This window comes from Triturus cristatus, chromosome 9 (genome assembly GCF_964204655.1).
Source record: "Triturus cristatus chromosome 9, aTriCri1.1, whole genome shotgun sequence".
Classification (NCBI taxonomy): Eukaryota; Metazoa; Chordata; class Amphibia; order Caudata; family Salamandridae; genus Triturus; species Triturus cristatus.
The window spans coordinates 1,211,352,330-1,211,368,689 of record NC_140592.1 but is presented as its reverse complement, the minus strand read 5'-3'; the positions used below and the strand labels follow the sequence as shown (position 1 = coordinate 1,211,368,689).

The following is a 16,360-nucleotide window of genomic DNA, read 5'->3' as shown; positions in this document are numbered from 1 at the left end:
TTAGGCCCAATGTTATCCTATGGGAGGCAGGGGGGCCCTTGGTTGGTGGCTGCTGACTAGCAGGCCACGCGGCTGTGGGAGCTGGGCTACTGGTCAATTGCTCAGGGCAAATGGGGAAGTAGGTAGGAGTAGAAGTTGCACTGCCAGGGCCACACGGGTGGCTGGGTGCAGGATGCTTTTGAGCCTTCGGGCACTCAATGGATTGCTATGGAAAAGCTGGTTCTGAGGCTGCAGGCGTTTTCAGGAGCGTCGAGGTGGGTCCTTGGGTGCAGGATTCGGGGTCACAGTCGCCGGGGGGACGTCCTCGGGGTCTTAGTCCACTCCGGCACAGGCCAGGCTTGGCGGGTGCAGTGTGCAGGGTTTGCGGTTCGGGGCTGATGCCAGGGGTTAGGTACTTGCTTTGAGCAGAGCCGCTGCTCGTGGGAATCCCAGGTGCTCAGAGTCACAAGGTAGCCAGGTCCTCCGGGGTTTGTGAGGTTGCTGGCCACAGGAGGTGCCGGGATTTAGCAGGAGCAGGTTCGAGGGTCGACAGGCCGGTAGGGCTGGGGCCAAAGCAGTTGGGGTCTTCCTCTTCTTAGCAGCTGCACGGCAGGTCTTCTTTCTTCTTGATCTTCTTTGCTGTTTTCGAATCTGGAATCTGAGGAAGGAAAATTCAGGGTGCCCCTAAATACTAAACTTAGGGGCGTTTACAGGTAGGTAAAGGGCAGGGACCACTGGGTCCCTGTCCAGGGGTGGGTACACCCCCTATTCTGCCACTCTCCTGTGTGAGGGGGGCAGTGGCCTAGTCCTGATTGGGTAGGGCTCCCCCTCTTCAAGATGGCGAGGGCCCGGAGATGTGCTTCACCTCGCCTCCCCCACCTGAGGGGTGGGGTTGGCAGGGCTGGCACATCCCCTGTCCTTACTTGGGGTTTCCGGCCAGTCTTCCCGCCAGAGTGGGAGTCAGAACCGGTGGGGGCCAGTTGCTGAGTACAGCAAGTGGCCTGGAGAAGCTCACAAAGGCGGCATGCCTTTGAAGCTTCCCCCTGCCTATCCTGGGGGAGGAGACCTAGCACCACGCCCAGGATGTGCATTGTTGCAGACCCAGGAGAGCAGGGGCTCTCCTACCCAGGGGTCCAGCAACATGTCTGCTGTGTGGCAGCCTAGGCAGCCTCCCAGACCAGACGTGGATTGTAGGTTAGGTTTCAGTGGGCATCTCTAAGATGCCCTCTGTAGTGCTTTGTACATTAAATCCCACACTGGCATCAGTGCGGGTTTAATGTGCTGAGAAGTTTGATACCAAACTTCTCAGTCTTCAGTGTTGCCATTATGGTGCTGTGGAGTTCGTGTTTGACGAGCTCCCAGCACCATATACTCTTAAATGGCAGCACTGCACTAACAGTGCCCAGGAATGCACCTGGGTACTCTAGGGGCACAGGGCTCATGCTCCTGTGCCCACACCACTGGCAAAGGGCACCCAGCTAGAGGGGTGGCTGGTGTATGCCAGGGCAGTGTAGGTTGTGGGCACGGCACACAGGGATGTGTGCCAGGTTGACTCTGTTTTGTTCTATACCCAGACACTCAGCCTGCAAGGGCAGTGTGTTTGTGTTAGGGTACAGGGCCTCTAAGGGTGGCACAATAAGTGCTGCAGCCCTTAGAGGCCTTCCCTGGTCACAAGGCCCTGGGTACCTAGGGTACCATTTACCAGGGGCTGACATGTGGCCAGTGTTTGCCAATTTGGGTTTTAGGTTCTAGGGAAGGAACATAGGCCCTGGGCACCTGATTGGCAGGAGTCCAGGGCACACTCAGTCAAAATACATTCAGCAAAAAGTGGGGGCATACCATGCAAGAAAGATGGCACTTTCTCACATGGGCAAATCACTTATTCTCCCCGTGCCTAACAAAAAATGAATGTGTGTCCTCATGTAACGTAACTGGTGCTATGTAAAGCGCTCTGATACCCGATTGGATTCGGGTCAAGTTCGCACTATATAAAACTCTGCCAAAAATATTGTTTGATTGTTGAAAAAATGTGTATGTGAATCTATCCCTATGGTATGCTACTTTCTATTTTTGATTAATATCACAAAGGGTGTGTTCCTTTTGTATTTAACATGCCCTAACAGTGAAAACACTAAGTTCAAGTTTTCACTGTAGAAAGGCTGGTATTCTCATTAGCAAACATGGAGTTTCACTACCCACAGCACTAAGTGCGAGCTTCCATTTGGGCCACCAAAGACATTACCCCAAGGTAGAAAATGTATTGTTACATTAAAACCAGACATATTGCGGATTTAAGGTAACGTTTAATAGAACAGTGGCTTTAAAAAACCACCCCTTTGTTGCCAAAACATCAGATAGCCTTTTCTATTTTTCTATCTATCTGCAGCAGCTGGCACCTGAGGCAACATGCAGCCATCCTGCTAGGAACTGTGAAGCGCACACAGGAACAAGGAACAAAGAAAATTGCTGGTGAGAGGAGGTGTGACCTCCTCCAGCAGGACGACTACTAGGCTTTGGCCACAGATGGCCCAGCTTTAAAGAGGCTTCTGCCTCAGTGAAGCAAAAGGTGATCAACCCTTTGCCTACCCGTTCCTTTGTGTAGGCTGACAGGCTGGCATCTCCTTCAGAGAAGGAAAACGTTGCAGAACTGGTTTACCAGGAAGAGTGGCTCATTATGGTGGGTACATCCCAACGGAATGCCTAGAGCTCCTCACAGGGGAATAAGGCGTGCACAATCTTGACTTGGACTCGGCTACAGAGGGGTAATCCTGAGATTGCTTGGTGGCTAAATCCCAAGGAAGAGATGTAAAGTGGGAAGCTTTGCCTCGTGGGAACTGTTCCTCCATTGACTAGTGAGTCCTTCCCTCCCACAAACGAGAAGATGTCATAAAAGTGGCACCCCAGACATAAGTAGACAGAAGGACTGACCTGCTGCTTCCTGGACCCAACAAGCAGAGGCTGCACCAAAAACTAGACTGCACCAGCTGTGCCCAAAGGGACCTGCATAGAGGAATTTGCCTGCTGTGCCTACTGGTGAAAAAGAACTCCACTTGTGCCAGAACAGAAGAAATTACTCCAAGGCTAGGACTCTGATTCCCTAAAGAAAAGTATTTGCTTACCTGTAAGCATATGTTGAACCTGCTGTAACCGAGAGATCAGTTGACCAGTGGCAACTGGACAGGCACCGGACTCTCATGCTGCTACCGCAATGTGGAAATTCGAGTCCTGAAGCCAGAGACATCCCCTGAAGTTTGTGGACTGCAAGGTGCCCTCAGGAAAACTCACCACATCTCCCTAGCATCCCCGATCTCCAGAATCAGGACCACTTCTTGGCTGGACCATGTTACAGGAGAAAAGTGCGCCAAGGACCCCAAGACTGCGGACTATGACCGGTAAGCTGCTACCTGACTAATCCCTCTGACTGACCCCAAACCTTTGTGATTAGTCCAAGAGAATTTAACAGGCATCTTAGCCCATTCTCTACCAACCGCTTGCAACAATTTGTTGTCTCTAAAAGACTAAAATAAAGTATTTTACTTACATTTGAGAAATCATATCTCCGGTTAACCTCAATAGAATTTTATAGTTCTGGTGTCTATATAAAGATAAAAATACCCTCTATTTAATAAATTGGTATTGGATCTTTACTTTGTTGTGTTTGTTACGTACCTGTTGTTTTGGTACTTCTAAATACTTAACACTTGTTCCTTTGAGTAAGACGGACTGCTCTGTGCCACAGCTGCCCAGGACTGAGCTACGGGTTCTATTAAAGAAACCGCACTGGACCTGATGAAGATTGCCATCATTACATGGTGAGGTCTCGCAACAACACCACATAATAATTCACTTTCCTACAGCAGGAAAAGTCTCTCTGAACTATGGGTTGGGGTGTTCGAAGGTACACCCCCTCACAGGGGGAGTCCAGGCTCTACCATTGAATACCATCACCCCTGTTGAGCATTTGAATAAGACAAATTGTTGAATCCACTGGGGCAGATAAAGGGGAGACTAGAGGAAACCAACAGGTCATGGCAAGCCATGCCTAGGACACCTAAAGTGAGAACTACAAAGATTGTGCTAACAAACAGGTCTCAGTAATGCAGGTTTAAAATCTGTAGTAGCTTATTCCTAGGTCACTGCAAAGCAGTCTCTCGACATTTTAAAAATTAATAAACAGAAAACTTAATGAAAACATCATTTGGACTTCAGACCACAAATCAGGTACTTAATCTCTCTATTACACACCTGGTTTCGTAAGGCCACCGCAGACTCTTGCAGGTCTCCCTTGGTCAGGGGTTCTGTTGTGCGATAGGGAAGGAAAGTAACAAATCCTAGAAACTTTGCCAGGAGCCGAAGTGTCATAAGGACAGAGGTAAAATGTTGTTTCTCATCCTACAACGAAAAAGAAGAGAGAATTAAAGTACAGAGGTTGATGTTGAAGAGTATACCATGGGTAGGGGCTCATTGTGAAAAGTTGGCCAGGTTGAAATAAAAAGCAACAATTGAACTAAAAAATAGCTTTCAAACAATTGTTAATGTAGTGAGTGTGTGTGCAGTTGTGCTTGTGGATGTATACATGTGCATGCCCAAACGTACACAGGTGAGAAGGCATGGTGAAAGGGAGTGGGTGATGAATAGCTTTCCCCACCCAACATAGGTAAGAGAAAGGGTACAGTGAAAGCTAGATATCAAAACAAATTAAAAATATAAAGGCAGAACGAGATAGAAAAAAACCCAGCAAACTTGGAGAACGAAAACCAAGGAGGGTAGAAAGGAGGAGTCATGAAGAGGGGCTAAATAGAAAAGTTCATAGAAAAGAAAGGCTGTGTACAGTAGGTTTTTTCCCAAAAAGAGGCAAAAGGAATGGGTAAAACACAAAACAATACTGGGGAAAAAACTCCATCATGCAAAAAGAATTAGACAAAATTGATGCATATTTAATTTACAAAAACTAGGTACACTGATCTAGTTTAGTACCCACAAACTCATGATATTCTCACATCCTGGAACTTCATAAAAGCCTCTTTGAATGCTTCAGGCCACAATAGAAGCACCTTGTATTTAGGAACATCCAATTCTATATTGGCAAGCCAATTCTGTAACTGTATTCATGCCCCCCAATCAGCTCAGACCCCATACTGCTGTACGACAGTACAGTGCCTCCACTATACTGACAGACACTGAATTTCCAGCTGATCTTTCTGTTCTGTGCTGGGTTCTCAAAATAGGTTTCATTAAGGGAGTATCATTGCTCACATGGTTTGAACACAGGGATTTGTTGTGGACTAGGAGAACAGCTGGGTTTTGTCGGGTCTCCGCTGCTGCACAGAAATTAATGACACTGCGACAATACATGCATGGAAAGATTACCTTTTCTTGTTTGCTTCAACATATGAAATGTGGCTTGTTTATTTCACTGCTTTCCTTCTACTTTCAAAGTGAGTAAGTGAATTTATAAAGTGTGTATTGATAGAGCTAACCGCGTTAAGGTGCTATGCATTGAAGATGATGAGAGATTAAATCAGACAAGTTTTCTTAAAGTAGACAGCAGAACATGCTATAGTTTGCTACCAGCAGGAAGCAAACGCCAGGACAGGGCGTAAGACACAAACTACTATTCCTGAAGTGAGAGGTAAGTGGTAGCGGGCTTAGGCTGCACCATCTCACAGAACGATGAAGACAGACAGGTACTACTTAAATGTTTAGGCAGACAGAGATGCGGCCAACAGTGCCTCGTGATTGGTGTAGTAAATTTAGCCCAAGGGTCAAGAGAAGTCACATTTTATAAACCAGTCATTAACCCACGTGTAGCGTGCTGAGCCCACTCATGGCTCTTTATCAGCAAGGCGAGGACCCAGGTAAAAGGACCACTGCAGGACCAAAAGCGGGAGTTTGAGAAGGTGCCCCCTAGACTTGGCCTTCCGGCCAAAATAAGTATAGGAAGGGTCCACTTTAAACAGGAAAACCTCAACAACAGACCCAATAAGAATCTGAAGGATCAAAGAGTTGTCTCTGTGGACCCCTAAGTTCATTGTATGGTCTTTCAGAGAAATTGTGGTGCTCACCATGGGGTGGGAATGCCTGCAGCTCTTTTTGCTGTAATATCTGTTATGAACTAAAAACACAAACAACGATCTTTTCACTATTGTTTGTTTACAAGTTGCCTATAGTGTGAGCTAGGGCCATGGGAATCTGAGAGCTTACATGCATCAAGATAACATGGATTGTGGTGTGTTCCTTCAGAGAACAAAGAACAAGAGTGCATGATATTAGTGAAACAGCAACAAGAACTGAAAGACAAAAACAAGTGAAGTATGGATTGGGTAGAAAGGAATGTAACTAGAGAAGTCAAAGAATCATAGCTGTGTAAAGACACTTATATTTCAAGGTAATGCTGGAATCAAAGAGTACTGAGTTGTATCCTGAAGGACAGGGAGGGTAGTAGACCTGCATGCGCAGGAGTGAAAGGGAAGGCTGAGTCACATCAGATGGGGTATGAAGCAACAGCTGATTGTTTTTATCCATGGATCATCCATTAAAAGAGAGATTAGCATCTAAATTCAAAGTGGGCCACAAAACAAACCAAAAAAAATATGAGCAGCATCAGTTTGTGAATGGTGACTTAGGTCAAAGAAGATGATCAGGTGAAGCAGAAGAGCGAGGCAGAAACAGAATATGACTGGAGAAAGTAGGGGTGCATAGGAGAGGATCTAATGCTATACAATGCCACTGATTGGGCTTAAAGGGCACAGTTTAGTTGGACCTGTTTTAAAAGTAAAGAGATGGGAGACTGCTGATCAGTCTATGAGAAGCAAACAAATCATGCCCCGAGCTACAATTGCCAAGATTTGAAAAGACTCCCACAGAGAGCTTTTCAGGGCCATGCAGAATTAACCCGGATGGGACAGGATGTAGTTGCCCATTCAGTCCACAAGAACCTCGAGCGTGTTCCCTATGATCATGAGCCTCATGAGAGCCACTACACTGGTAAACAAGCAGAGATTAGACTGTGTGTTGGTACCCAGCAAGGAATTTTCAGCAGCTGTTTCTTCACAAGTTCCACCTTAAATACATACCAGATCACTTCTTGTTGCAGTGAAAATGTGCTAATGAATAGGAAAAGCTTATACGCACACACCTCATGTATCAAGTCTAGGTAGAAACAACTGTTACTGGGGTCTTAGAGAGCCTGATTTCCATATCCAACTATATTACATTAAAGAGCTTTATTTCCTGACATGTCACAGAAAAGGTAGGCTTGCAAATCTCAGTATGCTCACAAAAAGGAAAGTACAGGCCGGACTTACCCATGTCCAATGGGTAAAAGACCTCCAGGTAAAAAGCCCACGAAACCCACTTCCTGACCATGAACATTCTCGCTGGTTAGTATGCAAAGGAAGTGGTTTGACATATTTATCAACCGCAATCCATATAAACGCTGAGTGCAGAAAACAACGCTTATAGCTCACTAGGAATTACTCAGCCAGGCTCAATGACCTCTTCAGGCTATGAAACGGGATCAGATTTGAAGCATGCTCTCTACAAGTAGAGCTCCCAACATCAAGTGAGCCTCCTCTGGAGGTAAGAGCACACTGAACAACAGAACAACTTTTCACAAAAGAAATTAAGCCTTTATAGTTTAAAAGGGAAAACATGTACCATTTAGAACAGGAAAAGCATTTCCCCAAATCCAGCTTTAGTTTCTCTCATCCCTAAACGACCCCTTTCTGATCCAGAGCTAGTACACTAGGGCTACCCGATGACTCCAATCCGGCCAGAGCCCCCATGCCTGGGTTTTCATTGAACAACCCAATGAATTTTGGGAGATTCATTCTCAAGGACCTTATTGAGGTATTCAGACTTAAATTAAGTTCTAGATTATAGTCATTTGTAGAGTACAATGGAACTGGAATATGTGCTCCTTGAAAACTTAAGGGTCATCTGATGATCTAAAGGTCTATAGTATTCAAACCATAACCTCAATAACAAAATCTAATCTGCGATGAAAGGGCAAACAGAAGAAGGTGGGATCTCAATATACAAAATAACAAAGAGGCTTTCATGCTCGCAGTACCTGTTCATCCATATCCGCCTCGCCGTCACTGGGCTCATGCTCGATCAAGGAAATGGCATCCAGATGCAGAATCTTTTGGCACAGACTATCCATGAGGTGCTGGTTGAACTGGAAACTATGGGACAGAAGCAAAGGCAATTCAGGAAGGACCTCAAGACCTAGCTCTTCGACTTTTGTGATCATTTTTGCGATATTCATAGAAGGTTTTTAATCTCCATTTTAAAGGGAAAAGGTTTTATGCGGGTTAGACCCGCTTTATTATATTTACAGATGCTGGTTGATCCTTGTGAGACTTTTCATATTGCAAGGTTTTTAGTGGTGGCTGTGAGGCTTAAGAAGAAACGGTATCCTATGACATGAATATCGGCCGTTCGTATATGATCGCATGACTTTGTTTTTACGTATGTCCTCTCATTTGAGAAAATGCTGCTGAATATGAAACATGATGTATCCCAGCTTGCCTGCTGCTATATAGGCATTACTGGTAATCTGTTTTATTTGTATATTTATGAATCTTGCTGCTGAAAGGTTTTATCTTGCCCAATGACTATTGATGAATTGTATTTTAAATTTTATTACTGTTGTGATAACTGCTGTATGTTGTGTACTTTTATGTTTTTATTAAACGAATAAAGTGGATTTGACTGACTGACTGGCTGGCTCTTCGACTGAACTGCAGACCCCCCACACACACACTTAGCGCCTAGAGACAGGTGAGAATTCTTGCTTTATAAGATTACTGATTGACTGAGGCAACAACGGATGAATTTGTAAATGACTATTTACCCAGTTTTTTGCCATAATGCAAAGCTATTGTTACAAGGGTAGGAAGCTTTTTGTGCCTTCACTGCAAAGCACACTATCAATGCATAGCTGAGGTACCTGCATTGAGCCTTTAGATGGAGAGGACTTTATCCCCTCGACCAGGAGATTTTCCTTTGCATTTGTCTCAAATACTGGTCCAACATTTCCCAAATATGACCACGTGGAGTCTTCCATAAAAAATGCTTCTTAACAGAAGTAGCATGAAGAGTGTATGAGTTAATGTGGCATGCTCACCATTTTATTTTTGAAAAAGGATTACTATGCAATTACCTCTCAGCACTTCACATTAGTTATGGTGGCACTGGTAATTGGTGGCAGTTACCAAAAAATCATATTACATACAGATGCCTGTAAAAGGGGCAGAGGCAGACATAACTCTATGTGGTTTAGTGCAATGACATACTCTGGCGATGGGCAAGGTCTGCTAAACATAGATTTGAAAGTTAAATGCAGCAGCACAGCCTTCTTGCGTACACTGTGCTCTCCTCGCCCGTCTAAGAAAATTGAAAGCCGCGCTGTGATTAGCTGCTCACCTTCCTGCGCTGAGTATAAAGTCCCTAAAGAACTCCTGGCATCCTGGAAAGGACGGGGGAGGGCAGGGTCCCCCAGTGTTCTGCGGGGCCACAAACCGTTCCTGCAGCCTCTTCAGGCGGACTAGGTTATCCGAGCCCAGCATGTTCAGAACATCCTGATCTGGGGCATCACCACTTCCGCTTCCTCCACCAGCGATCGAGCCTTTACACATCTGTGAATAGAAAGACAAGTTTCAATGTTAAGCAAGATTTTAAAAGAAGAAACAGAATGTGTGTGTATCTGTACACAAGTGCTTAGAATGACTACGCAATACATATTTTAACATAGAGTTAAACTTATTGAAATGCATTATTTTAAACCACACAATATGGATAATGCTTTACACATCAACAAAGTACTATGCCCTGCGAAGACCACTGCCACTTGATTTATACAAAAAGGCGAAACACCACAGATGCAAATGAACATTTTCTGCATAAATTATGCTCAAATCATTGCAACCCATTATTTCGAAAGGAAAAGTAAAAAATGTAAACTTTTCTCGCAAGTGCAAAATCACCACAACATACAGTGAAGGGCAAATAGAAGACCAGAGAAAAAATATTTAAAAAAATGATTAGAAGTATCGCTTGAAACATTGAGAGGGCTCTATCTTTCAAGAAAAGATCTGCTTCTAGGATTAAATAGCCTCTAAATTCAAGTCAGACACTGGAAGAAGAAATGTGCTAAGATCTGTAGCAATAGAAATGTGCTCTGGTAAGGGCCTGACATGTCTTAACAAAAGAGACATTCAAATTAATTGTTATATAGCTCAGCACAACGCCCACTGGCAGCTTCAGAGACTTCTCCCTGACAGAAAGACATAAAAAATAAAAATAGGCAAACGGGGAAAGGATTAAGGAAAAAAAGAGTAGCATGATGGGAAGGGTGGCGGGAACTCATGTTCTTGCATCAATTCAAAAAGAGGCTCGGCTTCTGTGTTTTTTACTGAAAAGGCAGAAAATTAAATGAGGGTTTATGGAGAATAGCCTAGTAGAAGTGTAGTTATTTTTCTTTAAAGCAGGTTTTCTGTACATTGGAAATAATGATACAGTAGGATTTTAAAAAAGAGGTTCGCCTGTAATCAGAGGCACAGCTCATTCATACTTCAGTGCGAGAATCCATGCAAATGAAACTCTAGATCCCTCCATTCTCGTACATGAATGGATGCCAGAATCTTACTTGAGCATCCACATACCGCAGACAGGATTATGCAAATACTACTTGTCTCCTCCCTTTATTTCAACAAATAAAAGCCTATCATTACACTTCTACCTACACACATCACTACATCTGTCTTCCTTCCACTCACTTACCACATATCTACACCTTTTAATTCAACAAAATCATTGTTACACTCTTTCTTTCAGCTTATGTAACACAATATACTATACACATCCTTCCACACAGCTTCAAACCTCAATTTGTTTGAGGCTGTCTCTCTGACATGCACACTACTACCGCGATTTCGATTTGCTCACAAGATTGTTTCTTTAGCAAAGTGGCGGGGGGTTTGGGGAGGGGACCGTACTGAATAATGAACTTGGTTTGCATATATTAGGGCGCGACTCAGGGTGGTGGGTGGGGAGTTGTGGGGGAGGTTAGAGGTGGATGGTTGATGGGTAAGAATTCAATGACATACCATGCAATGTTATAACTTGGCCTGTTTGCTGCTGCTAAGAAACCCAATAAAATCTGCTTAAAAAAAGGAAGACTGTCTCCTTGCCAAGCACACCGCTAATAATTTGCTCATAGGATTGCCTCCTCGACTAGCAAAATGGCACCGAGGAGTGGACTGGTGTGCCTCACAGGAGAGACCCTTAGTTGAGGCCCGTGGATGCCCCGCCAGATACCAAAGAGTCTGGGGCAAGTGGTTGAACCAGCTAGACTAAGTGCGCAAAACCTCCGTTTCACATATGGGTGTAATGCTAATGTAACAAGATGGTGCTTTCATTCACTAATTGGTGTATGCTCACAAAGACTAATTGTGGTGAATGCTTATAAAACTGCTCAAATGTCCTGTGCGGCTAACATGTTTGATTCTAAATCAATCAAGTTGATTATCAAAAAAAAGATTGCGTCCTCGACAAGCACACAGTTACTTTGCCTGTGATTTTTTTCACAAAGCGGACTCGGCAACACACATACCCTTGTAGGTCTACGATTTGTTAAAGGATGTCTCCACTCCATGGACACAGTTTCATTTCATGAAATGCACTGTGGGCACTGATGAACATCTCCAAATACACAACAAATGCAGAAGAATTAAACACAGCATACACGAGGACACCAACCCACTGCATTTAACACCCACAACATGCCCTTTTAGTGGTTTACAAAACACTGTTCTATAGCTTCACCAGTCAAATCGAATACAGAGAAAAGCCGCGAATGTTGCCCTACAATTTACTTAATAAACAAATACGCTCACTACAGTGTACACTACAAAGCACTGAACACAACAGTGAATAGTTAAACTCTGTAAATAAAACAGCAGACAGACGTTCATACTCCAAAAGAAAATAAATATGGCAACAGAGAATTTTCCTAAAATTAGTTCTGCTAACATAGAGGTAACAAAACCATACAGGGGGCAAGAGACATGAAAGAGGTTGTGGGGATAAGTAAGACTTTGGAAAACAGCAGTACAGTACATTAATGTGACCTCACTGCTTGAGTCTGCACTGTAGCCAGTGAGGCTGACAGAATGCCATAACCATTAAAGGTTACCTTACATCATCCTTTCTTGGCACAAGCGAGAAGTGAATGAACTGCAGTCTCACAGCAGAGGCGGAGCTTTGTATGTCAATCCTTCACTTAGCTTTCTCGTCTCTAGCACTGGTGCTTCACAGAGTCACGGTTTTTTAAAGAATGGTTGCAGTACAATGTAAAGTAGTAAATGCAGAAGAAAGTGAGTTCCTGAGCACAGCCGAAGTAATTACAGTCTTTACCCTTGACTGGACATACAAACAAGTTTACTGCGTAAACAGGAATCGTGCCCGCCTCATGGGTATGCTGCAGATTCCCATGAGCGAGACTCCAAGAGCACTGAATATCTGCCATGCTTCTGGTGGAATGCAATATATTTTGCCTTTTTGTGACAAAGGGTATCCCAACAAGCAATCCCATGTTTGAGACAACCTATCTCTTCTCATAAGGGCAACAGGCGATAAAGAGCGGTTCTGAAGGATGAAGGGGCAGACCTACTCCACATGTTATGGGCCTGCCCACAACTATCAGATTACTGGGCGTGGGTATTGAAAGCATGGACAGTGGTCACAGGCCGACCCTCTTGGAACGCTGCGTAGAGTTGCTTCCTGGGGTTATCAGCGGGTCCCAGAGTTCCAATGTTGGAAAACGTTTTGCAAATCTTGCACTACTAGTAGCACAGCGCCTTCTTGCCAACTGCTGAAAGTCCCCCAAAGCCTCGAGATTAGTAGACTGGCGTGAAGACCTCTGCCAATGGGGACTTACCGAAAGCGTGGCCCTTAGGAGAGAAGAATATAGGGGCCTTCGTAAAACCCCAATCTCAATGGAATGGGATCTATTATTAGAAAGGTGTAAGGCTTTGTTCTTGGATCCTGCTCAGGCACTTGGTGCCAAAGGAGCAAATGTCAATTGGTTTAGTAATTACCCTCCTCTGCTTCAAATTAAAATATGGCTCCTGTTATCACCATATATCGCTAACATTATAAACGTAATACACAACACTTATATAAACACTCTCGTTCTCCTCCTCCCCTTCTGATATATGGTTGGCTCTTAAGAGACACATAGTGGTTAGAGGTTTTGGGTAGGGATCCGGGTGGGTGGGATTTGACATGCTAACTATTGATCTCTTGATCATGATTATTCTTGTTGTACTACTTTCAATTATAAATTACAGTGGCCAATATGTAATTGTATCAAGTATAACATACGTTTGTATGCTTTATTACGCCCAAACATCATTATCCTGTAACATTTATTTATTTATTTATAACACATTTATAGAGCGCCTGGTTACACCACAAACGGTGTGTCCCCGCGCTATGACACAGGAGAAAGAAAATAGCAGTGAGGAGATGCTAATAAGAACTCTAATAGTTTTTTTTTCCATAGAGCCATGTTTGGAGTTGTTTGCGGAAACGTATTTCAGACGTCTCTGTTCTTAAGGTTATTGGAAGAGTGTTCCAGGTCTTTGCTGCTAGATACCTGAAGGACCGTGCTCCCTGCCTGGCTCTGTGTATCCTGGGTATTTTAGCCAATGCCTTGTCCGATGATCGTAAAGTTCTGTCAGGTTTGTATTCCTCAAGGAGTGAGTGCAGATACTTAGGGCCGGATTTCATGAGGATGCGGTGCCATAGCATAACGCCTTGAATATGACCCTCTTTCCTACTGGCAACCAGTGGAGTTTCTTCATTGTCAATAACATTCTGAAAAAATTAAATAAACTTTAAGCTTAAAAAATAAAAAAGAGCTGTTCTGAAGGACAAAGTCTCTCCAGGTATGGCAGACATATTAAGATTACGGCGTGAACGAGATCTTTCTAATGGTGTGGATGAATCTAGAAAAAACGTAATGAGAACAACTGCGCAATTCAGGTGGAACACGGATGACATTTTAGACATTACTTTTGGATTGGTCTTCAAAATAGCTTTGTTATAACTATTATTTTCTCCTTAGGTATCCCCTTTTTGAATTATATTTGTTATTAATTTAGGTGTAAGTGTCAAATGTAAATGCACATCCATTCATGTTGTTATTCATTGCAATGTGATAATTAAGTCTGCTAGAATATATTAAAGTGTTTCTGTATGGACCGAATTGTCTTTTCCTGTGATTGTTTGTAAATAATGAACAAGGTTTTGTAGAAGCCAATAACTTCACTTCTTATTTATTGTTTTTAAACAATAGACAAGGTTTCACAGAATGTAAGTGTAAGGCTGTCACGGTGTTTCTGCTGATATTATCTTTATTGAGTACGCAACCGTATGACCACAGTGACGTCATGCCTTTATTGTGCCTGCTATTATTTTTGATTTAGGTTTGTATCTAAATCCAATAAAAAGAAACTAAAAAGAAGAAAAACAATGTTCTGTTACATTATATAAACTAAGACTAAGAACTGAGGGTAATGAGATAGAGCGAGCCTTTGCTCGGTGGGCTAAATTGCCTGTGTCGATATAGAAGAGAACAGTGGACACGGTTACTTTACTGGACATTTGTTCAGAAAAGGTATGAAGGCGAGCATCATCTTTGAAACTCAAATTAGCCCTCTTTTTGGTGCTAAAGCTTAGCAGAGGCAGCCAAGAGAAATGTGGGTGGGATGGAGAGATTTTTAAAAAGAAGATTTTATGATATCAGCAGGTTGCAATATTTGTTGTTATTCATCCTTTTGATAAACATGGCTGCCAATATTTTGTTGCGTTTTATACTAGTTACTATTCATATTGTATGCATTGGGATAGGATTTTGATTCTTAAATAAATCTTTGGAATATATCCCTGGTTTCCTAGTGTTCTTGCGTGTGCCTTTCCATGGTGAAAGAAGGTTTGGGTTCCACTCCCTACGCCTGTGATATCTCATTCGATTGATGGTTCCCTATAAAGCATCTCACTGAAGTAGTGCTCGGTTGCTTGTTGGGTGGTTACAGTCCAATCCAACTGGTTTCTTCTCAGGTTGACACACTGACTAAGACCCTGATGCCAAGGTGTCTAGAAAGCCTATCACCAGGTTGTGTTCTGGATAGAAGATCCAAACAAGCATTGGCATAGCCAATAGGTCTCGCCTTTGGGACCTTATAAGTGTTTAGCCGTGCAACAGTTGCATAACTAAATACTTATAAGGTCCCAAAAGCGAGACCTATTGGCTATGCCAAGCGGCCGTGAAATGATTGCGATCAAACATCACAGCGGCTGTGCGGCCGCAAAAGTGAAAGTAATCGCGATCAAGCACGGCGCGCACACCCGCGCACATGCACTGTAGCTCTAGGCTGGCCTGGTAGCACTTTTTGGAGCCCTCTCCAAAAATCTCGACAGACCAGCGCATGCGCTGGGTCAGGCGAGACCTAAAAAACCACATCATCTTCCATTGTGGCTAATACCAGCCATTTTCCAGATCACCTACGGCCCAGCTCATGTTTCGGTTTGAATTGATGATCCTTTGGCAGAACCAATTCAAGCTCCTGACATGTATAGTGCATGAAGGTCAGCATACAAATGTATCTCAGCCCCAAAGTAACTTTGAGAATCAGTTTGCAAGCCTCTCTCTACATATTGGATAGTACTCTTGGGATCAGACAATTTGGTGCACAGTTAAAGATTACTTACCGTCTTTAAAAAAGCACCTCCCTGTTTAGCAGATCACCACTGCCCTCTCTTTAAGGATCACCACTACTGGTTTGTGAGTGTAGTAAATTTGTGCGCCAAGATCGATCTACGTATCCACATCAAACATGTAAAAGTAGAACTTGGAAATGGATGGGGGGCCCACTATGAATGCCCCAGTTATTGGCCAGAAACTGCAGGAGTTAATGATACTACTTTAATCAGTAAATCTGGGGAGGGAATAAGTGGGACTTACTTCCAAGCAAGGGATAATGGTGAACAACATGCAGGAATCAGTTTTTGTGCCAATTCCCACAAGCTTCCTCCCATTTTCTGCTGCATTTTCACCTAGTGACGTGGCCAGGTGAAAAACTCTTGAGCAAAGATGTTTCTACACTTGTAAACCTGTTAAACAGTCTAGTCTTACTCTACCAGAGGAGGGGGTTAGAAACTCAGGTACAGTGTGACACAATAAATAACTTGCAAATTCAATGTCCAGCTAGTGATGCTCCCTCCAATTAGACAGTTGCAATCACGTGCACCAATTGTTTGCAATCGCAGATGTGGGTACCACCATCCGACCTGCTGTGGTAAATAATTT

At 43.6% G+C, this 16,360-nt stretch overlaps 1 protein-coding gene across 1 annotated transcript in view; it reads right to left on the bottom strand.

Annotated features, from left to right (window-relative positions):
• CDAN1 (codanin 1) overlaps window positions 1-16,360 on the bottom strand; it is a 237,335-nt gene that overhangs the window by 120,716 nt on the left and 100,259 nt on the right. The window contains exons 11-13 of the mRNA XM_085627237.1: window positions 9,412-9,623; window positions 8,054-8,168; window positions 4,225-4,371 (exon numbers count right to left, since the gene is read on the bottom strand). Coding sequence (XP_085483363.1) covers window positions 4,225-4,371; window positions 8,054-8,168; window positions 9,412-9,623 — 474 coding nt within the window. The remainder of the gene's footprint in view (window positions 1-4,224; window positions 4,372-8,053; window positions 8,169-9,411; window positions 9,624-16,360) is intronic.